Consider the following 25,153-nt stretch of genomic DNA (forward strand, 5'->3'; position numbering starts at 1 on the left):
CGTGGCAGGCCGTCATGACGATGGTCCACACACTATCCATTTTGGCACATGCGCTCCCACGCGTTGGGCGGCGACATGACACGATTTGTGCCCGTTAGATCTCAAACGGACACGGCCGGAGTGGTAGTTGGCCTGATCAGACCAAGCACACCCGGCCATGCATTCATTTGCTTTCGGCTCGCAATGCACTTTTCCGGTCGGTAGATCAGACATGCACAACGGCAACGAATGAATGAAAAGATTTGCACTTCCTAAAGTCATGGCTACCACGCTGTGCTAATACTATAATATTCTAGCCATGGCCAGATGACCTTGATATAAAGGAGAAATTATCCATACAAGACTGGTTTCAGCATGCGCCATCTAAACTGACAAATGAACAAGAATGAGCTTTCAGCCAGCATCAGCAACCACTATTAGCTCTGAATTCTAGCAAAAAGATATACTGCATTCACAACCAAGTAAAGCCTTATGGAAGAATACACTGGCAAGCCCTTTGCGCCACAATCATTACGCTACATGTATGGAATAGTAACACACAATTACAGTGATTGGCTATAGAAAATTTTCATCTCCTACAAGGTTGTTATGGCTATTGTAATATGACATATACTACACATCTGTATAACGATTTATTGAAAACCTCTCCATCAACAACCAACTCTGCACCCAACCCATCTATTTCAGTACATGGAAAATTGGGTACGAAAATGTGCCGTACACGACCAAAGAATTGCCTATGTTGCTGCAAACAAGCCTGCCAAGATTGATTCCATTAGAGTATCATCCCCTTCCACTGGAGTTTGGACTTCATTTGTGGGTTTTGGCCAAGAAGCAATATGTGGCTCATTGGTTACTAAGCATCAGCCCATTCCGATGTTCCATCATAAAATTGGGATTGTAATTGTTTACCCTCGGAAAAACAACAGGTTTAACCATTGAGCTGTGGTTCCCTTGGTGCCTACTCATCATGTTGGGTTAGCACTGCAAGAAGAAACATGAGAGTAAATTCGGGTTAATGTATGGGAACAGATAAGACATCATGTGAAGTAAAAAAGAACTAAACACAGATGGTCATGTTGGTGTATGTGTATTAAACCTCCTAATAGATACTAACGGTGTATTGAGGTAGCTTTAAAAAGTAAGCTCTAGAAGGGTTAAGCTATCCTAGAATTTGCGGGCAAAGCCAGTGAATCACCATAGACAAAATTTGGATTTTTACATTTGCCAAACAATTCTTTTAGGCTGGCGAAGTTCCTTCATTGTTCGTACCCCACTGTTCCTCACCCTCATTCCCATTTACAAGAACGGTTTCTTCAGGTTCGTCAGTATCAACTTGGACAGCTTCATCCACGTTCTCCTCCGTTTCCATTACCTAAAGAGGAAATTTGTTTTGTTATTTCAGAAATGAATAAAATGGTGCTGCAATAATTATCAATGTTGAGGATATCGCTTATCGCTAGCGTCTCGGTCAGCTGGGGACTAGAGATTAATCGGAAATCGGCCGACCAATCGATTTTATGGGTTGGCCATTAATCGCCCATTTTTTTCCAAATCCCAGGTTTCCAACACTAAAATATGATAAATTCAACACCAAAATAATATTGGACAGAAGTATTACCTCTATTCCTAACCTCTGAATCCACGTATGATAACAAATAAAATAGGACAATAATACATATTGCATAACAAGGTCCACAAATCACAAATAAACATAGTTTTTGCAACCATAGTGCTATGAATAGGCCCGATTTATCGGTAGATTCCCGATAAATCGCTTTTCAGAGCAATAAATCGGCCCAAACGATAAATGGTGAAGATAAGGCATAATCTTATCGGTCACCCCCTGAGTAGCGATAAAACGGACGATAAATCGTTGAATCAGACGATTTTTAAACAGTGATAATAATCAAATAGAAGATGAAGTAAACAATGGAATGGTGATCAAGACATATAACAAGTTTTCTAGAAGCACCACAGAATACTGCAAATACAATACCTCTTCATCAGGCTCTCCATTTTGATCCAGTGTATCAACTGGTTCCTCTTCTTCAATGACCTGCATCCTTTTGAAAGCTTCCACAAGTGTAGTGTCCGACTTCTCAGCATGGTTCAAGTACTCATCTGCAGAAGGATACTGCCCCCTGCACACACAAGACATGTTATTGCAAAAGATTTGCCTACTTAAGAATTATGAGATGGACACGATTTTTTAAATAGGAAAATCAGTTGGCCAATGCAATAGATTACACTACAGGAAAACAAACAATATGTAGCAATGTTTACCTCTGGGAAGCAACATTCTTCTCTACAGTAAGTGCAACCTGCCAGTCTTCAAATAAATTTGGATACTCGGCAGGATCTGCCAGAGAATCTGCAGCTTTTGGATTAACCTGCAAAGAAGGAACAAATGAACAGATGACAAGACTGACAAGACTTGAATACATTTTCTTACTTGGAACAGACTTCTCAGCAAGAGAGTTAACAGCATCAGATTAAAAAATTACTTTACTGAGGTCTTTTCTCCAAATTGCGACAATCTCTGAAACTTTGCTGGGAAGATAAGAACGTGCCATCAATGCAGCTTCAGGTATACGATTGCTGCAGAGTACATAAGATGTAGTTTAGCCTTAAACAGAAGTGCATGGCAATTAGTTCATCACAGCAGAAAAGACTCACCTGTCTACAAGCAATTGTATGCAATCTTCCAATTTACCAAGCATAAAGAGGCAGAGGAAAGCAACATTGTTTTTTCCATGCTCCTTTGCTAGAGAAGCAAGCTTTTCGACTCCTTCAGCATCTCCAAGAGATGAATATAGTAGCAACAAGCCACTTAAGTCCTTCGCTTGCAGAAGACACTCTTCCGATGCCTCGAGCTGCAATGTGTAATTTGTGAAATACTGAAAACACTTAACTAAACAAAGTTAATAAAATGCAAATTTATAAAATCAGTTAATTATATATCTTGATTTAATTAATTGCCACCCTATGACTGCAATACTGATGAATGACGAGTAACCATCTCCACGGAAAAGAAATTGCGAGGAAAAACTTTGGAAGGTTTTTTTTTCAAAAAGAATGTTTGATTTGATTTTTTTTCTATATTTTAACCAGATAAAATTATTCAATTAAGAAGAAATTGTTAGAAAATATAATTTCATACTTACAATAAGATATAAGACCCAAATGAGAACTTAACCACTCATAAACAGTAATTCATTAATTCTATAAGTCACATATCAAACAACCTATCATAAGATTTAATCATTTAAGAACCAACCTTCCCGGTGGACATGGCGAGCTCACCAAGCTGCTTCCACTTTGATTCGCTTTGTGCTTCTACGGCAATAGCCTGCACGCAAATGGTGACCAAAAAAGTTAGTACTAGCGCCATTTAGCCAAAAATAGCAGCATAGAATACCTTACATCACATCCTCTCTATGATGTGAACTTGTGAACCAAAAAAAAAAAAATGACAATGTGCTTTTTACCTTCGCGACTTCTAATTTCCCAAGCTGCACAGCCAAATCAAACTTATAATCAGCATCAGTGGCTATCTCAAGAGCCTCCTCCAACATTCCTCTGGACTCCAAGAAATGAGCAACGCTGCCATATGGAAAGGGAGACGAGAGCTAAGTTATAATATAACGGATTAAGCCGTCACTTCTGATCCTACAAGCTGAGTATATCTTATATTTGATATTGAGATAAACGGCATCACAGTTACAAGATAAGACAGACGTCGTAAACAGTCAAAATGGGAGAATAATTGAGCACAAATTTCAAGAACCCATTTTACTTTGTTACTGTTTTAAACAAAAATGCATTGGTTTATTCATCAACCAGAGTGAACCCCCCAAAATATAAATAATTAACAGAACCTATCCTTGTGGGTCAAAGACAGACACTGACCTATTATATTGCGTCTTTGGTATGGATGGTAAGATCTCATTTGCACTTTCCAAATCCCCACGCATCACAAGCGTCTTGTATTCAATCAAACTGAGAAGTAATGTATACCCAATGACACTGCAACGAGCCAATGTTTTAGTTATAGAAAGCAATAACAGGAGATACATAAGAAATGAGGGATACTCAAGCAAACGCACTTAAACTCCTTGTCAATAAGATAAACTCGACTTTGATTCGCAAGATATCCCATCAAATACATAGGGCGATCCAAGTGATACATTGTGGTGACCTGTAAATAGAGTGTATAACAATGTAAGCAAATAAAGTTGTATCACATAAAATATCCATATAGAGAACGTGAAAAACAAAGAAAATGTTTGTTCAGAGCAAACAATCTTTACCTCACCACCAACACAATAATTTAGGCGCCAAGATGAGTTGTTATAAATAAAACAGTCTCCAACCCAAATCCCTGTTCGCACTCGCTCATTGACCTCATGAAGCAACTCAAAAGCATCTTCAGCGCCTTCCTCGTCAGCAGGCTTTCCACCTTCCAAGTAGGCAGCAACAACATCTCTCTGCAGGGACAAAAAACATAAACAAAATTTCATGCATGTAGATGTTATGTAAGAACACATTCAAAACCCATGGACCAGGGAAAATTTATAGACGAACATTTAGTAAATGCAATAACATACATTGTACTTCAGGATGTAGAATGATGTATCACTTGCAATTGCAACTAGGTCACCACTATCAGCCCAGTAGACGTTCTACAAGCACAGTCGAAAACAGGTTATTGAAATGTGGACTCCACATATTCATAATCACAATAAAATATACTGAACTCACCTTGACAGTCACATCAATTCTGCGAATTAGTCTGCAATCAGCCCAGTCATAAAAGCAAATAAAGTCACTGGAACACATTGCCAAAAGTACCCCACCAAAGATACGTTCTGCAGAGAATGAAGGACGGATAGTTTTCTTCTCCTGTAAATCAGATCATTGAAGTCAAGAGATGCGTTGCTTTCAAAATATAGATTAGCTGGTTTGCAAAATTTATACAACCGTGATAGATAAAAGGTGCCAGATCACATATTCATTCAACATACAGTAGTAAGATTTCTAGATCAACGAATATGGTTAGGCACTTGAACATAAGTAAAGCAATCCCTTTAGCTGAAGAAATGCAATATAATGCAATACAGCACAACACTAAACTACAATAAGCCACACACCTACAACTTTCTGCAATTCCTTTCACTAAATATGGTAAAATAAGACCATAAATATTACTCCCTTCGATCCAAAATAAGTGTCGCAGTTTTGAACTATGGTTAGTTCAACCTTAATTCAAAGTTGTGACACTTATTATGTATCGGAGGGAGTAGCATAAAACAAAGTACAGGATGTAAAACTCTAAACTGAATTAATTTTAGAGTTTGACAGAAATATTCCTGATTAAAGCAGAATATAAAAATCACACGCTAAAACACGAACAGCCGCAAAGTGACTTTAGAAGAAATGGGACAAGCCATATCAATCTTGCACAAATTGTTGGTAAAAAGTCCAAAAATAATAGTATACCACCCACCTGGAAGGATTTATTGAAAATCTTTATTCTTGATGTACTTTCTCTGATTGCATACTCTCCTTCTGATGACCAAGCGAACTCTAACGCGGATCCAAATGATCTGTTCCTCCAAGCCAGTGCAGTATAGATTATGTATTCACCATCTCCGCATACAACAACAAACCGTCCATTGGGGTTATGCTTCAAGCTCTAAGCAAACAAAAAAATAAACCATAGTTAGATATAATAATCAAGATGTATGAAACAACAAATGTTAGCTAGAAAAAGATAATAAAAACTTTAACTTAGTATCTTATCAAGTAACAAAACTCAAGGTGCTGATCTGCTAAAAATTTATCCATGTGTAGAAGATGCATAAATGGGAATGATGTTAATAGAAAAATAAAGCTTGTAGTATTCTTCAGTGCACTAATAATAACTCTATAATATTCTTTTATGTGTGCAAAGTTGATAGGTATGTATAAGAAAATGAACATACTCAAGTTATAACTCCTATGTTCTTTTTGAAGCTTATCCATCTAATTGTCAGCAGTCATTACAAGGTACAGAAATGGACAGTGGCTGTTATGCATATCAAGACATGGATGAGTAGCTTATGCAGAAGTTCAGATACTTAGGTGTGCTGTAACAATACTACCGAGTGCTAAATATGAAGAGCATTGTACCATCCAAAAGTACCTGCGGGTAAAGATCACAGCTGCCTAACTCCTTCACAGCTAGGGGCAATCTTTCCCCATCTGTAGCCTGGTATCAAACATAATAAGCGATCAGCCAAACTTCTCAATTTGATTTTTTGTTACAGAACAGGCAAACTAACCTCAAAGTTTGCACCGACAGTCTTTATATTCACAGTCTGTATCTCATTATGCTTTGCCCAGATGATTTTTCCACTGGCATCCATACTTGCTACTGGTACTTCGCGACCCATTTTAATCATAATAGTTCCCTCATCATAACCAATCACCATTCTAGACAATAAGCAAATGGTATTATTAGTTTCATGATTGGATAACAGGGAGTAGCACAACCAGGCCCAAAAATTGTGAGCACAAGAAACAAGAGGAACTAGTTGTGGAAATAAGTGCGAGAACTTGATAACATCTAGAAAAATAGGCATATTGCAAGAAACATACAAGTGGACAGAACAAGAAGGAATAGAAACATTACTCCCTCCGCTCCATAATTATTGTCGTAGTAAATAACCATCAATTCACAACGCTCGGTTTTGTAAATGTGAAATGGCACGCTTAACCAACAATTTTATGCATGTGAAGGTCTATTAAAAGCAAACATAAATAACTTGTAACAAGAACTTCACATTTATGAAGCACAACATCAGTACACATCCAGTAAATAAATAAATAAACATATCGCGATGTAATACTCCTAATTAATGGCAAATTCTTATTTTGATAGCTAGCACCCATTGGATAGGTGATGATAACAATGAAATAAAGAAGAAATCAGATGATCATTCATTACCTTCTTGATCCCTTCATGTATCCAATAGCCCAGACTCGCTCAAGGCCATAGTTTAGTGTGTTCTCAAGCCTACAAAATAAGTGAATAAGTAACTAAAATTAAGAACCTTTCACAGAGGCTGACATATTTTCCAAATTAATACAAAAAATATCATATAAGCAAACTGAGTAGTATATTTAATTATTTATTACCCACATGATGACAGTTATCCTTTTGTTTCATACAAATATGCAAATTGGTACTCCCTCCGTCCCAAAATTCTTGTCTTAGATTTATCTAGATATGAATGTATCTAGTCACATTTTAGTATTTAGATACATCCATTCCTAGACAAACCTAAGACAAGAATTTTGGGACGGAGGGAGTATAAATTTATCAACCTTACAATTATCTACAGAAATGGCTCATAGTAGGAGTACTCAGAGAACTATTGGATCCGACTATGAACTCTAGAAACTTGAGAGAACATGTCACGAACAAAACTAGGTGCTCCATAACATTTGGGTCTCAAGGATGAGAATGTTGAAGATGGCAAAACAGTTGACCCCTTTAAGTTAGCACAACATATAAACTGATATGATTCCATGGGGTTGAACATAGAAGAGTACAAACAAACGCTAAAAATCTATTGATGTCATGCTTATGGGCCTTAAAAGTTTGTTGTGCCTGCATAGGGGAGTCGAGCCTGTTATTTAGCAACATTCTGGTTGTTGAGAAACAGTCAAAGAGATCTCTAAAACGAACTATAGAGTTGCTTCAGTAATTGATTTTTCTCTTGGGTAAGAAGTAAAGTGACCAGCATGAGAACTAGGAAAGATAGATCCACAGTTCGCATTTATGTTGACACAGAAAAGAAAGCAACCTGTAAGTTGTTGAATGCCATATACGAACTGTCCCATCTTCCGATCCAGTAATGATTATAGGAAGCTCAGGATGGAAACAAACAGCAGAAATGTTGTGTGTATGGCCTTCAAGAGTCTGAACACAGCTCTTGGTTTGATAATCCCAGACCTGGTTTATCATAATTATCCATCTTAGGACTGAACCAACACTTGAAGGTTCAAAATACTACAGCAGGTACAAAAGACAGACCTTTGCAGTGGAGTCATCAGAACCAGTTATCAAATAGGGCCTGTCACCACCAGTGAAGTAATCAACGCAGTTCACACCCTTCTGATGTCCATCTAGCGTAAAATTTGGATCTGGAGAACCCAAACTCCATATCTGCCATTTCAGATTAAGAAGCATTAATGAACAAGACCACATCATGAGTCATGGCTCATACTAAAATGTAAATGCAGATGAGGGGGTGTGTAACAGACCTTTGTAGTGCGGTCAAGAGATGCACTTGCAAAAGTGTTAGTATCCTTTGGATTGAAAGTAACCTGCATGACATAGTGTGAATGCCCCTCAAAGATTTGAGTGCACATCCACCCTTTGTCCCAGTCCCAAAGCTTTATCAACATGTCATCAGACGATGACAGCACATATGGAAGAGTTGGATGGACAGCTACACATCTGATATAATCAGTATGAGCCTCAAAAACTTTAATTTTGTCCATGGTATTGTAGTTGTAGACACGAATGAACATATCATCTGCACCGGCAACAACCCATTGTTTCCTTGACACAAATTTTGCCGACCGCACTGAAATTATGTTCAAATACACATCACATAGTTAAGTCATTTCCAGATTCCACTTTCAGCCCAATTTCTATTTACATTTGATGATATGTATGTTGCATACCTGGCAGCTCTGAAACTTCGAATGATTTCACCATGGTCTGCAAGATATACAAAAACAAACATATTAAATAATCAAATTCTGTGGAGCCAGCTTTTAAACTTTTATACAAAAGTACTCCACAGATATACTTGTCAAGAATTAGATTAGTAAATAATATTGAGCAACAAAATGAGGAGAGGAGCCAGGGAAAGTTTTTGACATAGTACACCGTAAGTGCATAATTCATCTTGTTAAAACCTAATTAGCATAGATTCTACTGCACAAGCTCAGTTTGGCTTATTGTATCCTAAATAGATCCACTAAATCTAGATAACGATATAGTAAAGGATGTACTTCTGTCACCATTTCATATTTTCACAAGAGACTATATGTGTCAGCAGAGAGGGTATCAGTACTATCTAACAAGAGTGACAAGCCTAAAACAAGCTATATGTGTCAGCGGGGAGGGTCCAGGTGCTGAAGTTCTTAATCCTTACAGCACTTTGTACTTGTCGAAAGCTTACAGCACATGATCAGAATTACGGCACGGGAAATTCTCCACGACTGACCAATAAGCAAGGATACAGATCATAAACAACAGAAAATACATCAGAAATCAAGCTCTAGCGTTAGGAATTGAGACAGCCTTAATCCTGTTCTATTCATGTGTTAGTGGTGTTAGTACTTGATCGATTGTTATGAGTACCAACTGAAGTACATAACAGTTACTTCAAGAGATTCAACATTATACAAGAGGGACAAAAACTGAACATAAAAAGAGCTCAAGTGCCTTGCCTGCGTCTGGTAGTCCCAGATGCAGAGAGTCCCCGAGTACAAGCTCGCCAGGATCCTGCCCCATTGCAAAAAAGAAAAACCATAAAACCAAGTTATCAACCGTAATGACAAGCAGCACCGACACCGCAGACGCGGCCGAAATGCACTGAACGCCAGGAAGGCGCGGGCACTTGCCATGGCTCGGTGGGGTGCAGATCCACCGACTTGACCCTCTCCGACCGCTGCGCGAACTTCCTCTGATCACACCAAACAAAAACGAACACCAAATCAGCTCTCCAACTAACCCAACGACAACAGCAACCAAAACGGGACAGCGGGGCCGAGATCCAGCGCGGGGTCGGGCGGGGGGCGCACCTTGATCTCCAACCTGAGCGGCTGCAGGAAACAACGAGCAACTGGTCAGATCCCGGCGGGCGCGGCACGAAAACTGCGGCGAAACGGGCCGGAGACGGATTCGGGGGGAGCGGGGGAGAGAGCTCAGATCCGCGTACCATGGCGGCGACGGCGCGGCGGGGCGGGGCGATCGGGCGGCGGGGACGGGCCGGGCCCCGAACGGAGATCCGCGGTCGTCGAAGGGAACGGCGGCTTGGCTCCTCGCGGCGCCGCGCGGCGGGGCGGGGCGGGGCGGCGAGGGAGCGGGCCGGATCGCGCGAGCTCGGTGGAGGAGCGAAGCGGGGTGGGAGGAGAGATGACACAGGGGGCCGAGTAGGAGGGGGTTTTGTGGGAATTTTATTATTATTATTTTGGGACGTTTCAAATAAGTACCTGATTTTATTTTTTTTACGGATATAAGTACCTGGTGGTTTAACACTTTCGCAGAAAGCAACCGCACGATTGTTATCAGAAAAAAAGAACACGTAGTGGTACCAACTTTTCTTTTTAACAGTGTGATCATTTCATTCATCATAGAATAGAGAGGTCATTTATAATTAGAGATGTAATGAAACTAGGAGGGTCATTGTCCCAAGTACAAGAGCTTCTAGTTTTATAAGCTTCCTTTGCTAAGGCATCATCTACCTGATTAGCTTCCCGTTTACATAGACCGAATTGTATCTGCCCAAACTCGCTGGCAATCTGCCCACACTCGAAGATGGTTGCATATTGAGCTCCTAAGAAACCAACCGGATCCTTAAGTGCTTCAATCACCAGCTGACAATCAGCTTCACCTTCTAGTTTTGAGCATCCTATATGAGCTGCGAGAATGAGCCCGTTCCGAAGGGCTAGTGACTCGGCCGTTGCAGCATCAGATACATTTGGGATGTAATGTGTTGTTGCTGCTATAAAATGTCCCCATTCATCTCTGATGATTGCTCCTCTTGCCCCAGCCCTATCCTCTTCAACGAATGATGCATCCACATTTACTTTCAGAAAATCATGTCTGGGCTTAATCCATATATGCTCTTCTTTTGGTCTTTCAAAACGTAGTGGTACCAACTTTGCAGCCCGGTTGCCATGAAAATAGTTTTGGGCCCGGCTCCGCCGGGCTAAAACGATGGCGGAGGCTCGGCCCTTATTGTCTGTTCTTTTTTACCCGATATTACGCGAATGTTTAGTCACGTTTGAAAGGACTTAGAGAAAGGTGAATAGACGCTTTAAAATAATTACGGTTTAAGCTTGAATAAATACGAAATAAAATTAATGTTTAATTTGTCAAGCACAAACCTAAAACAACTAGACTCATCTATGTGCATCAAGAACTTATGCTAAGCAAGATAAACAACTAAGTGATAGCAAGATATATAACAATAAATAATATTACTATCACAAAGTAAAGTACATAAGTAAAGGGCTCGGGTAAGAGATAACGCACGCGGAGACGAAGATGTATCCCCAAGTTCACACCCTTGCGGATGCTAATCTTCGTTTGAAGCGGTGTGGAGGCACAATGTGTTGAAATTATGCCCTAGAGGCAATAATAAATATAGTTATTATTATAATTCCTGTATCAAGATAATCGTTTATTATCCATGCTATAATTGTATTGAATGAAGACTCATTTACATGTGTGGATACATAGACAAAACACTGTCCCTAGCAAGCCTCTAGTTGGCTGGCCAGTTGATCAAAGATAGTCAGTGTCTTCTGATTATGAACAAGGTGTTGTTGCTTGATAACTGGATCACGTCATTAGGAGAATCACGTGGTGAACTAGACCCAAACTAATAGACGTAGCATGTTGATCGTGTCATTTTGTTGCTACTGTTTTCTGCGTGTCAAGTATTTGTTCCTATGACCATGAGATCATATAACTCACTCACACCGGAGGAATACTTTGTGTGTATCAAACGTCGCAACGTAACTGGGTGACTATAAAGATGCTCTACAGGTATCTCCGAAGGTGTTCGTTGAGTTAGTATGGATCAAGACTAGGATTTGTCGCTCCGTGTGACGGAGAGGTATCTCGGGGCCCACTCGGTAATACAACATCACACACAAGCCTTGCAAGCAATGTGACTTAGTGTAAGTTACGGGATCTTGTATTACAGAACGAGTAAAGAGACTTGCCGGTAAACGAGATTGAAATAGGTATGCGGATACTGACGATCGAATCTCGGGCAAGTAACATACCGAAGGACAAAGGGAATGACATACGGGATTATATGAATCCTTGGCACTGAGGTTCAAACGATAAGATCTTCGTAGAATATGTAGGATCCAATATGGGCATCCAGGTCCCGCTATTGGATATTGACCGAGAAGTCTCTCGGGTCATGTCTACATAGTTCTCGAACCCGCAGGGTCTGCACACTTAAGGTTCGGCGTTGTTTTATGCGTATTTGAGTTATATGGTTGGTTACCGAATGTTGTTCGGAGTCCCGGATGAGATCACGTACGCACGAGGGTTTCCGGAATGGTCCGGAAACGAAGATTGATATATAGGATGACCTCATTTGATTACCGGAAGGTTTTCGGAGTTACCGGGAATGTACCGGGAATGACGAATGGGTTCCGGGAGTTCATCGGGGGGGGGGGGCAACCCACCCCGGAGAAGCCCATAGGCCATGAGGGTGGCACACCAGCCCTTAGTGGGCTGGTGGGACAGCCCAAAGGGGCCCTATGCGCCTAAGAAAGAAAAATCAAAGAGAAAGAAAAAAAAAGGAGGTGGGAAGGGAAGGAAGGACTCCCACCCACCAAACCAAGTCCAACTCGGTTTGGGGGGGAGACCTTCCCCCTTGGCTCGGCCGACCCCCTTGGGGCTCCTTGAGCCCCAAGGCAAGGTCCCCTCCCTCCCACCTATATATACGGAGGTTTTAGGGCTGATTTGAGACGACTTTTCCACGGCAGCCCGACCACATACCTCCACGGTTTTTCCTCTAGATCGCGTTTCTGCGGAGCTCGGGCGGAGCCTTGCTGAGACGAGATCATCACCAACCTCCGGAGCGCCGTCACGCTGCCGGAGAACTCTTCTACCTCTCCGTCTCTCTTGCTGGATCAAGAAGGCCGAGATCATCGTCGAGCTGTACGTGTGCTGAACGCGGAGGTGCCGTCCGTTCGGTACTAGATCGTGGGACTGATCGCGGGATTGTTCGCGGGGCGGATCGAGGGACGTGAGGACGTTCCACTACATCAACCGCGTTCACTAACGCTTCTGCTGTACGGTCTACAAGGGTACGTAGATCACTCATCCCCTCTCGTAGATGGACATCACCATGATAGGTCTTCGTGCGCGTAGGAAATTTTTTGTTTCCCATGCGACGTTCCCCAACACAATGCTCCCCAAGATGCCACTAAGGCCACTATAATCTCCTCACGTCCTCGCACAATGCAAGATATCGTGATTCCATTAAGGGACCCTTGAGGGTGGGCATCGAACCCGTACAAACAAGGTTGGGCCTAAACATGGGAATCTCTCGAGTCGGGCTGGGTTTCGGGTCGGGCTTTTAAAAGCCCGATGCTGCAATGTGAAGCTCGAGCCCGAGAAAAGCCCGATAGTTTTTTAGATTTTAAAGCCCGAGCCCAGCCCAGTTGAAAAGCCCGATAGGTTTTTAGATTTTAAAGCCCGAGCCCGACCCGGCTGAAAAGCCCGAAGCCCGACTCCATATATATTCCAGCAAACAACAACATAAATAGGCATGAAATCTTCACAAAATAGCAGCATAAATTCTTCAAAGATAGCAAAAAGACAAGTGTGTTACATCATTGCATAACAACAGCATAGGTAGTTCATTACAAAATACATAATAGCAAGTCCATGCTTCATATTTCATAACATAATCGGACAAGTTCATTACATAACATCATATCAAATAACAAAGACACAAGCTGATGACTATTTTGACAAATTTGACTCCACCTCTTCTTTGTTCCATCAAGCTACAACAACTCAATCATTTTTCCTGAAACAAAGCAAGAGAGAAATGGTATGAACTAACAAGATATAAATCGAAGGTGGAAATGATATAAGCGAACAACATAGTAAGAAAGAAAGAATGAGCACGAACTGAATCTGAAGATAACTCCTCTGCATGAGAACTTGAAGGCCCCCCTCCCGTAGTGCTCATTTCTACAAAGCAAACAACACAATAATCAATGATAGGGTGAGTAACCGTGATGTTAAATATGCAACAAAGCACACAGGATCGTACCTTCATTATGAGACATCTTCCAACGATACCAATCTTGAAGACACATTAAAGCCTCGATGTTTTAAGGCTTAAGTGAAGCTCGGTTAGGTGTTATAACTTTCCGACTCATGCTAAAGGCCTACTCTGAAGCAACACTAGAAATGGGGACAACAAGAACATCCCGAGCCATTGATGCAAGTTGAGGATATCGCATAGACAATTTGCTCCAAAATTCCAAGACATCCAACTCGTCATTCAATTGTCTAGGTGTTTCTTCCAAGTAAAGATCCGATTGAGACCTCTCTACATTTTTTCGTTGAGATTGTATGTAATTCTCATAGTCATTGAACATATCAGCACCATCTCCCCTATTTCCCCTACTGTTCGTACCACCATCTGATGGTGTTTCACTAACAGCAGCACCACTATATTCAGCAAACAAATTCACCAATGTTTTCTTAACTTCATCCACCTGACGTTCGGCCTCGTCGGGGGAATAAAGTTTTCCATCACAATAGCCAACAAAACCAAGCTTGCAACGGGGATCAAGAACAGCAGCACAAGATAAGAAAACATTATAATCAGCCCAATACTTATCAAAACTTCTCTTTCATTGGAAATAGCATTGGTGCCATGAACTTCTTTCCTTCACTAGATGCTTTCAAGATACATGATTGCACCAAGAACACACACTTGAAATACAAATTGGATGTATGATGCTTTGTCCCGGACATTATGCATGTCACATCATAGAAAGTTTTCAAGAAATCATGCATGATAGCAACTTTTTCCCATTCATCATGAGTTAGAGAAAAATTGGACTTAAATGTGCCATCCCTATTACCAAACCATAGTAATGCATCTTTGAAATACAAAGAGTTCTCAAGCATTGTGTATGTTGAATTCCAACGGACGGGCATGTCTACTCTCAGCCTTTTATCTTCATTCAAATGGTAAATGTTCTGGGTAGTTTCATATAACTTGTGAATACAATTGGGAGAAATTTTTATGTATTGAATGCCATCTCTAATCTTGTTAACAGATTTATCAATAAGTTTCAGCTTGGACAATCAAATTTAAAATATGTGCACAACAACAGACTTGAAAGAAAGTTCCAAACAATGGCAACACACCTTTAGGCAGCAACATATTTCTCAAAGTGTTGACCAATGAATCATTGTATGAAGCATTATAAAAAGTCAAGCACATTATTCTGGTGTCAACCTTTCACTCACGAAAACATAAATGGACTTCATCAGCAATTGTATCCCCATCATATGATGGATTCAACTTTTTAAACTGTATTATCCTTTTGTTCAGTATCCAAGCATCATCAACATAATGACAAGTAATACAAATATAACTAAACTTTGTCACCTCTGATTTCCAATTGTCCGTAGTGAAGCTAACTCTACCAAGGCTATTGGTGATGATTTCTCTCAATTCAGCCCTCTCCCTTTCAAACATTGCGAGGATATCCTTTCTAATTGTGTACCGACTAACAACCTTAAATTGAGGATAAGCTGCACCCATCATGTTTTTTAACCCTTGTTCTTCTATCATAGTAAATGCATGCGACCCCCCAACTAGGAACATAGCGACCGTAGCCCTAATAGTTTCCATATCCAACTTTGTGTTCCTAACTGAATGTGAGACATCCGCATTCTTTCCAGTTTTCATAAAATAGTTGTTCACTTCATTTTGTATTATGTGGATGCACATTTGCGGTATGCCTTAACAAATGGGATGTTCCATTTTTTGAATGAGCTCTAAGTATGTCATGACAAACATTGCACTGAGCCAATACTACGTTCAGATCAGGTTGTTCAACCAAAGTACGTTATTCCATGCTTTTGACCTTAATTTTGGTGCGGGATTAACATTTCGTTCTGGTGGTGGTGGTGGTGGCGGTGGCGGTGGCGACTGACTTGCTTCAGCTTCATCGACTGTCTCATTAGTTTTTGCACGACGTTTGCGTCGAGCTGGAGCCTCTTGGTTCAACCTTGTACGCTTCCCGCGAGTGTGAGGTGTCGTAGCAGCAGCTGATGGGGCAGCCGGACGACGAGGAGGAGCATCCATAACAATCTGGTCCGCCCTTGCACTTGTAGCAGCATTCTCCTCTTCAGCCGGACGACGAGGAGGAGCAGCCACAACGAGGAGGAGGAGCCCAATGTGTGTGTGTGTCGGTGTTCTTCATATGACTCTTTTCATGTGTTTGTTTTGTTTCTTGCCATGTGTGTGATTATGTTATTGACATGTGTGTGGTAATGTCCTTCAGATGGTTATTGCCATGTGTTTGGTTTTGTTCTTGTCATGTGTAGGTCTGTTTGGAAGAACAAACTATATAGGAGTTTGTTTGATTGATGTTTTGTGGAGGTGATTTTGAAAAAAAAATGGAAGAAAGAAAGAAAGTTGACATCCCCTATTATTGCCATGTAATTCCACCAAATAATGATATCTGCAAATCTCTTTTGTATGTGTAGTCGATATGAGGGAGCTAGTGTAGCCAAGGCTTGCAATTAATTTTGGAAAAAATCGCCAAACTGATTGACATGATGTTTCCATGCGTTGACTTAAAGTAGATTATTGTGTATAAAAAATAGAAATATTATATGAAATTGAATGGCTAAAAAGTCCACATAGATGGCAAGATAACATACAATATCACCCAAGAATTGTCATGTGTCTGTAAATTCGATATTGAAAGGCGATAATGAAAAGAACTTGTCATCCCATGTTGTTGCCATTTATATGAAATGATTATTGCCATGAGTATCAAACTAGTATTTCCATGTGCATGCATGTTCTGCATTCTATGTATGAGGGGGCTATTTTGAAGTTGAATTGGCCGTAATTGATATGCTACATGATACTACTGCAATAACCTAAAAAATGGTTTGATATTTTATTTTGGCATAGAGTTAAAAGAGGAGCAAGGATGAGTATGGGCGATGGGGGGAAATCCATGGTTCTACGACTCTATGCAACCACTGTCGTGGAGTGCGCAAGATTATGGAGAGTTAAACCCAACTGGACCTTTGCTGCCACTTTTGCAACAATATGTGGAAATAGGCACAGGATGCAAACCTAAATCAAAAAACAAGAAAATTTGCACATGAATGTAAAATGTTTGAATGATACAAAAAATGCAGGGGGTTTGAGGGAACCACAACTTCTTGGTGTGACTGCCCAAAGAATAAGGAGAGCCTGGCTATCGTACACGTCCATGGCACCAACCACAGTTACCAGGGGCATTTTACGGTGAGTATGATTTTTTCAGAAAATAAATGGGATACGTACAAAAATGTTTTGCATTGACAAACTTACAATAAATCCAGGGACAAATGTTGATGGCATGTGAAGGACAGTAATGGGAGTAACATCTCCAACCTCTTATGCTGGTGAGCATTTTGGATAAAACATGTACATGTTCCGATGTTGCATTCGACATGCTGGTTGAATGTATGTGTTGAGAAAAATATTATCAGAAATAACATAAAGTAGTGATTAATAAAAATTGACGAAGATTAATTGTTTGAAGTTGTCATATGTTAACTAATGATTCAGGGACAAAATGAAATTGTTTAAAAGACAAAATTTGACATCTTATGTGTGTAGTATTTGCCATGTGTGTAAATTGCCGTAACATGGGAAGGAACAAAGTGGATGCAAACAATTTCAAGGTGCCGTGTAATGTTTCCACTTGATTTCCATAGTGATTAGCATGATGTGATGCATGATACTACCATGATTTTGATTTGAAAAATAAAATTTGCCATAATGTTGCAAATTTGCAGTGATGAATTTTACTTTGTTTTCAAAAAGCAATAATGGCATCTTATGGCTTATGCAAATACTTGTCATGCATGTATGGAATAAGTTTGCACTCTCACCCCTAGATGGAGGACAAAAAATGCATTGATGTTGCCATGATAACATTAGCAATAATGTTGGTACGCTAATGCTACAAATGTTACACATATAATTGCCATGTGATCAGTCTGATATTAGTATGGGAAAAGGCCATGTGATCAGTCTGATATTAGTATGGGAAAAAAGATTGTGACTCTAACTTCTGACAACTACAAGATCGGGCGACGTCAATCAGTTGACACTGGGTGCAGAACCGTCAACATCAAATGCCGGTAAGACAACCAAAAAAATGATGTCAATGGTGACAAATAGAGTTTGAAGTGCATGAAAAATATTGCCATATGATTTCAGTACTAGTTGCCATGTGATTTCAGCAATAGTTGCCATCTGAATTCAGTACGAGTTTACAATTTTTTAACATTAAAGTTACATTACCGAATGATGTATACATGAAACAATGCAGAGCACACTACTTCAACTCAAGACATGGGTGTTGCATGGGCTACTTCAGAGTCACACCAATAGCATATTTCCCAACCCGACACTATTAGACAGCGAGCATGGCGGGGACGGCAAGCATGACAAGAGACAACACTATTGAAACTGTCGTGAGCAACACAGAAATAAAGGACGCAAACATAGGTATAGAGAGAGATGACAAACCTGAACTGGAAGAGTCACACAAGGATGAGATGTGGTCTGCACTGGCGCCTCTTGAAACGCCCTTTGTACGCATGGAATTTGCTATAGTCGAAGATGCCAGGAGGTACAACCATAATGTTGCAAATTTGAAGTGATGAATTTTACTTTGTTTTTAAAAAGCAATAATGGCATCTTATGGCTTATGCAAATACTTGTCATGCATGTATGGCATAAGTTTGCACTCTCACCCCTAGATGGAGGACAAAAAATGCATTGATGTTTCCATGATAACATTAGCAATAATGTTGGTACCGTAATGCTACAAATGTTACACATAGAATTGCCATGTGATCAATCTAAGATTAGTATGGGAAAAGGCCATGTGATCAGTCTGATATTAGTATGGGAAAAAAGATTGTGACTCTAACTTCTGACAACTACAAGATCAGGCGACGTCAATCAGTTGACACTGGGTGCAGAACCGTCAACATCAAATGCCGGTAAGACAACCAAAAAATGATGTTAGTGGTGACAAATAGAGTTTGAAGTGCATGAGAATATTGCCATATGATTTCAGTACTAGTTGCCATGTGATTTCAGCAATAGTTGACATCTGAATTCAGTACTAGTTTACAATTTTTAACATTAAAGTTACATTACCGAATGATGTATACACGAAACAATGCAGAGCACTCTACTTCAACTCAAGACATGGGTGTTGCATCGAAAATTCGGATTTGAGGACGAGCACCTCGGTGCTCGGCATCCTGTCCATACACACCCGCTAGGGATCCGCGCCGTCATCGTATTGTTTTGGCCTGTCCCCCGTATAGGAGGCAGCTTCCCTTGTATTACGGGTTAGAGTGGAGGGATTCTGGTCCATGTTCTATCGTCATGCAGTGGACCGGTAGATGATACTTGGCACATTCATGGGTTATTCAGTCGACATCCATTGGATTGGCCCATGTTACGTCTACCGGTGATGGACCAACAGTACACGGCGCATGATGTTCCAATAGATGTCAGGGTTAGATTCCAACGCAAGCTTGCCGTCGTTAATTATATAATCAATTAGAATTAATCAGCAATTAGTAGGATAAGATTATAATCCATGCGGTGTTCGGATTTTAATATGAAGTTTGTTAATTTGGACATGGAGGGGCCATGAGCTCACTTTTTTGTGAGCTTTTTCTCGTTAATTGTTCCTGGTGATACAACGTTCTCTAGTACCAGTACTATCTAATTGAGCTTAATACCCTAAAATCAAGGTCACAGTTAACACTAACACAAGCCGGGGCGAGGCCAGCTAGCGCATGCAGTCCGAAACAGAAGGTCAAATAAACAGTGTTGGTACATGGCAGCGCTGCAAATACAGGGCCAAGCACTGTACATGCATGTGAAAAGTAGAAACTTTGTGATCAATTCAGCAGCATGCTCAAGTCAAATCAGAAGTACTTCTTTATTGTTTCTTAGCCCTGGCGGCAGGGAGGGCATTTACCACATCTTCGTCCATCCCCCGCCTGATACATATCGCCTGCTTCGTTCATCCTACCAGCTCATCCACGCCCCTGAAGAACACGGACAAGGATGCGCGTGCGGGAGAGCTGCTCACAGGCTAGCCGAGGGTCTCCCTGAAAGGTATGTTATCAGTTCCCCCCAACACTTCGCCACCGTTCCATGCATCGACTGCGTAGATCTAAAATAGGTTTTTAATCGCATCCACGAGATTGATAGAGAAACGTCTCTATGTGAATATTAGGGAAAAACGAGCGTTGGATAATCTTTTTTAGCATGGAAGAAGCACCAGTAGTTGTAAATCAAGAAACAATGAACGAAGCATCACCAGACTGTTTTGACAGTGACGGCGACGGTTCAGGAGGATCCCCCGACCCTCCTGGAATCCAAGCAATAACATCTAGGTTGTCATTGCTGAAAATAGGCGTCGTGATTTCAAAGTTCTCGGATTTCAAGAAGGAGTTGGTCCGAGAAACTGGGTTTGATGGATTGCTGCATATCAAGTCTTGGCAGAAGATAAATCTAAAGTACATCGCTTACTTGATGGATAGAGTTGATGTGGAGAACAGTATCATCAATCTAGAAAGCCAGGGGATGCTCGAGCTCACAGACAACCAAGTACATTATGTGTTTGGCATCCCAATCGGTGAGCACACAATTCTTTCTGAAGGTGTGGAGCCATCAGATGCTTGCGTTGAATTTACACGGGTTGCAGCAGGCATTAGCGACAAAGGTACTCATAGTCTGAAGGCATCAAAGGAATACCTTAACCGCGACATCACAGTTGACTCCAGGAAGATAGATAAGGACTGTTTCAAAATTGCTTTTGTAATCTTTGTAGTTGGGCATGCCCTTGCGCCATCTGCCAAACGCGACTACATCAAAATTGATTTCTGGTCAGCCTTAAACGATGTTACCAAAATCAAAGAATGGAATTGGTGTCGTTACCTGCTATCTCACCTATTCCAAGCTGCGAGGAAGTTCAAGTCAGATGTATTGAGGCGACCCCCAACCATACACATTGTTGGGTGCCATCTTTTCCTGCAGGTACACGAAACCAAAAAAAAATTTCACAGCACGGCACACGCACAGGTAATTTATGTTGTTAACCCCACCAAACACATGTGCAGGTTCTTGTTCTAGATAGCCTAGATCTCGACGTCAACAGCAAACCGCAGGGCGTCTACCCAAGATTTGCACTTTTTGATTATGATTCCATGAAAAAGATGGTTGACGCCATATCTGTAAACATGGGAGGAGGAGAAATATCTTACCACCGTTCCTCGGTTAGTCCGAGAATCACATTCTCTATAATACCCAATCACACTATTTTTACATGACGCTCCAAACTCTTTTGTTCAACGCACCAGGTTCGTAGGGAATAAAATGTCAGCAAGGAACTCGTGTGTGTCGACGATCCTGCAAACAATTTTCCTCGGCCTACACCGACACCGAAACGGGCACAATTTACATCTGCTCCCGCCAAACGAGCAAGCTACATCAAGACTGGTCCACTAGAATTTGCTAATCATATACGCACAAAATACCCGACAATAGTAAGTCCATGCCCCTTTGATGCCCAACCGTAACTCTGTTTAGATGACTAAAACGTCTCTCATATTTTTTTTATGAAATTACCATTTAATGCAGTCGGGATAAAAGCTTGGTATGATTCTCAACGAACACAATGCACGGGGCTTGGCTCATATTTCATAAATGAGACAGTCGTTCCAGTCAACAATGTTCAACTTTGTAGACAAGTTAGTATCATGCATTGCTGACAATTGCACATGCTGCAAGGCGTTTGGTAGGAAAGAATGCAGGCTGAAAAACGAAGATGACATCGATGCGGAAAATGCACCAGCTCCTAACAATGAAGGAACTGTTTTTTTACCCCGATATCCAATAAGATAAACACTAGACTAGAAGGCATTTTTGCTAACGAAGGTCCGTTTTGTTAACGCTTAATCGTTTGTTTTCCAAATTGTCATGCATTGCTATTTCATACACACACAGTCTATTATTTGGTGTGTCTAACTTTAATTGTTATGCGGCAGGTAGTTATTCTGGGAATAGTTCAAATGCCCGTAAGAGGAACTGTGTGATGGACAGCAGCAATGCAACCGAGTCACAAAAGAAGATATGTGTTTCACCAAATGAACCAATCCAAGTTCGAACGCCATCTGGCATCGATATTCTGAATAACTCATCTATATCTGCAAAGGACGGTGCACGCAATCAAGTTGCCGACATTGTATATTCATTTTTTGACGATCTAACTACATGTATTGTCAGCTACTACGCCGAGTTAAGACCATCATCTAATTACGTCACTTTCGGAACTACAAACGATGTTGTGCCGAGTAAGACACGATTACCAAAATATAAATTGGCACGTGATCCATGGTCAGTTGGATCAGTACCACTCCCCCCAAGCCAAACTGTTATGAGAACTATCAAGGATTGGTTCCTAGCAGCTTCACGATTAACACTAGAAAGGTAAGCCATATTCTTTTCTTGTATGGTAATCAACTCATCTTTTCGAAACAAACATTTTCGCGATCAACTCACCTTTCTACCAAAATCTCATATTTTGCTAGTTCGCGGCATCCACGCTAACTATTTATTACCAATGCATAGACAATGGATTGCCCACCCAAAGCCAAGGCTCATATGTATAGATGGCATTGGACTGCATCAACAACTAGCCGGTATTGACGAACTCAGCCACGAGGTGGGCGCTATCATCTTCAGGCGATTCGGCCAAATGGACAAGTTCTACAACAAGGACACAACAACAATGATATGGAGGAAATTCCTGGAGCCTGATTTCGCTGTAAGATCATTGCATACGTTGTCAACTCATATACAACGACAAAATACTTTTCTTTTCATTGTAAATGTTAAACACTACTATCATTGCAACAGACCGCGGTATTGTCTAACGCTGACCCATTGACCATCCAATCTATTCGGACAAGCTTCACGGATGGAGTGGCTGATTTGAACCCAGCATCAAGCAGGCTTGTAAGTTTTTTATTTTTTGATACATCTCAACAACGGAATAAGATCATATTTTGATAAAATTGAATAATTTTTCTCGCAGTGGCATATCCCAGCAATTCTACCTGATGGTTGGGCACTTTACTCATTTGACATGCTGAAAAGAAGGATCGTAGTACTTGACCCTGCAGTAGGACCTTTTGGCTTCAACAATCGCCAAGTGAACATGCACACATACGTCTCGGACAAACTTCATAGTACACTTTTTAGATGTTTGCAAATTATGTTTGAGAACTGGCATTGCAGCTGCGGAGAATGGACTAGGTCTTTTCCAGTCCCGATGATTGAGAATATGGAAAAGTATGTTTCTATAACCTTAACACCCTAAAGATTATTTTTGTTTTAATATAGATTGAAGTTGAATTACAAACCTGCTTCATCGTATTTTGCCACAGATATAATTATGGTGCAGGGACTACATTCCTTGCATGGAATTTCGACGGGGAGAAGTTCCAAATCCCAGTGACGAAAGTTAGTACCTACCATTTTTAACATGGAAGCTAGCTCCTGTTTTTGTATGTGTTCGTGTATTAACACTCGATACACTTTGATTTTGAAACTAGGACAATCTGGAGAGACACAAGAACTGGTTGCTTTACGAGGTGATGCGCACAGATGGTAACGAGTCAATGATCCCGTCGGACGCCATTGAAGCCATCAAGGGATCATTCCTAGCTCTATGAAGATCACCATGTCTCAATTCCTTTAACGAGCACCAAATATTTGTGTTTTTAATATTTTTTCTCAAATAGACCAAGATGGCGAATGTTTTCATGTGTTCCTTCTTCCTGTATCACATTACTGCACATCACATAATCGAATGGAATCAGGATGGTATTTCCTCCATTTTTGTCCAGTGGTTTGACACTTACCTTTTTTTTGCAAACAACCAACATACTCAGCAATTATCTTGATACAAATGACTACCAACCAAATCATAAACTAGCTGGATACAACTTGCCACCAACTAACTAAGCTAGTAGATGGGGGACAAACCGAAATGAAACTCCATAGGGGAACACATGTAAAAGTAGCTAAGTGGATTGGAAGCATACTAAAAACCTAACGTGTCGCCGTCAGGTACAAAAGCACAGCAAACACCAGAATGAGCAAAGCAATCCTCATTTGATTTGTACCATTGACAGCTCTCGCAGCTCGTTCAGCAGCCAGGGCACCTTCGTTCATTGCTTCAAGTCTGTCTCTCAGCTGACGAGTCTCATTGGCGATTTCCTCCTCACCGGTCCTTGCTGCACTATGTAGATGTTCGTTCATCCTCTCAAGCATCCAGACCCTGTCCCTTAGATCAACTATTAGTTGCTTTAGGAACGGGTCCTTGATAGGGTCATCGCGCCATTAAAAATAATCACACCCGCCTCGCTGATCAAAGGGGAAAGAGCAATGTGTTTGGTCTGAAATATAAAAACCAGAAAAGATTCAACAGAATAACGAAGAGCAAGTTTATGCATTTGCTCACCTTGAAACGCATACAATTAAAGTACCTCCTCCCTGGATTATCATCGCTCCACGATATTCACATGGCTGCTTTTTCTTTGCAGTCACACACATCAGCTGGCTCGTAGTCTAGAGGCCCATGGCGGTACCTCACGGGAGACCTCATGGGGGCCCCAAACCCTCTATGCGAAGAAGGCCGAGCTGCTGAGGATGAAGAGCCGGAAGACGCCATTTTGTGTGTATTCTAAGTTGTGGGACGAGGATGAGGCTGGCCAAGGAAAGCTGGGTCGTTTTTATAGACCCCCCCATGTCCAATCCCAATACCAACGGCTACTTGCCAATTCAAAACACGTAGAGACGTTACGCGAAAGCACCATGCAAGTATATTGAAAACGGCTAGGCACATACCAACGACTAGCACACAAGCTGGTGTAGTGATTAGGATGTCTAGGCAATAAGTAATATTACAGCATAATAATACATGGTTCACAAAAGCACCATAGTCACTGATAGGTTCACAAAAGGATCGC

General features: G+C 40.9%; 1 protein-coding gene and 1 long non-coding RNA gene across 4 annotated transcripts; one reads left to right on the top strand and one right to left on the bottom strand.

Annotated features, from left to right (window-relative positions):
* Nucleotides 1-430: 430 nt before the first annotated feature.
* LOC123412026 (coatomer subunit beta'-1) lies at nt 431-10,201 on the bottom strand. Of its 3 annotated transcripts, none has more exons than XM_045104982.1 (25): nt 10,005-10,201; nt 9,868-9,888; nt 9,688-9,749; nt 9,514-9,568; nt 8,740-8,776; nt 8,314-8,639; nt 8,084-8,215; nt 7,854-8,002; nt 6,992-7,060; nt 6,327-6,477; nt 6,188-6,253; nt 5,510-5,698; nt 4,765-4,905; nt 4,611-4,685; nt 4,314-4,490; nt 4,110-4,201; nt 3,913-4,029; nt 3,492-3,606; nt 3,281-3,352; nt 2,680-2,876; nt 2,508-2,601; nt 2,287-2,393; nt 2,000-2,144; nt 1,288-1,375; nt 431-984 (listed from the first exon to the last, which is right to left on the bottom strand). In XM_045104982.1, the coding sequence occupies exons 1-25, from the start codon at nt 10,005-10,007 to the stop codon at nt 962-964; spliced, it is 2,703 nt and encodes a 900-aa protein (XP_044960917.1). In that variant the 5' UTR covers nt 10,008-10,201; the 3' UTR covers nt 431-961. The 3 variants fall into 3 exon arrangements, with proteins under 3 accessions (XP_044960917.1, XP_044960916.1, XP_044960915.1); XM_045104981.1 differs by having other exon boundaries at nt 1,273-1,375; XM_045104980.1 differs by having other exon boundaries at nt 1,199-1,375.
* A 13,250-nt stretch (nt 10,202-23,451) lies between these two features.
* Nucleotides 23,452-23,761, top strand: LOC123409963. Its single transcript, XR_006612948.1, has 3 exons — nt 23,452-23,471; nt 23,567-23,642; nt 23,735-23,761. It is a non-coding gene; the product is annotated as an uncharacterized LOC123409963 (long non-coding RNA).
* Nucleotides 23,762-25,153: the final 1,392 nt, after the last annotated feature.

The sequence above is a fragment of the Hordeum vulgare genome, chromosome 7H, assembly GCF_904849725.1.
Source record: "Hordeum vulgare subsp. vulgare chromosome 7H, MorexV3_pseudomolecules_assembly, whole genome shotgun sequence".
NCBI classification, from domain to species: domain Eukaryota; kingdom Viridiplantae; phylum Streptophyta; class Magnoliopsida; order Poales; family Poaceae; genus Hordeum; species Hordeum vulgare.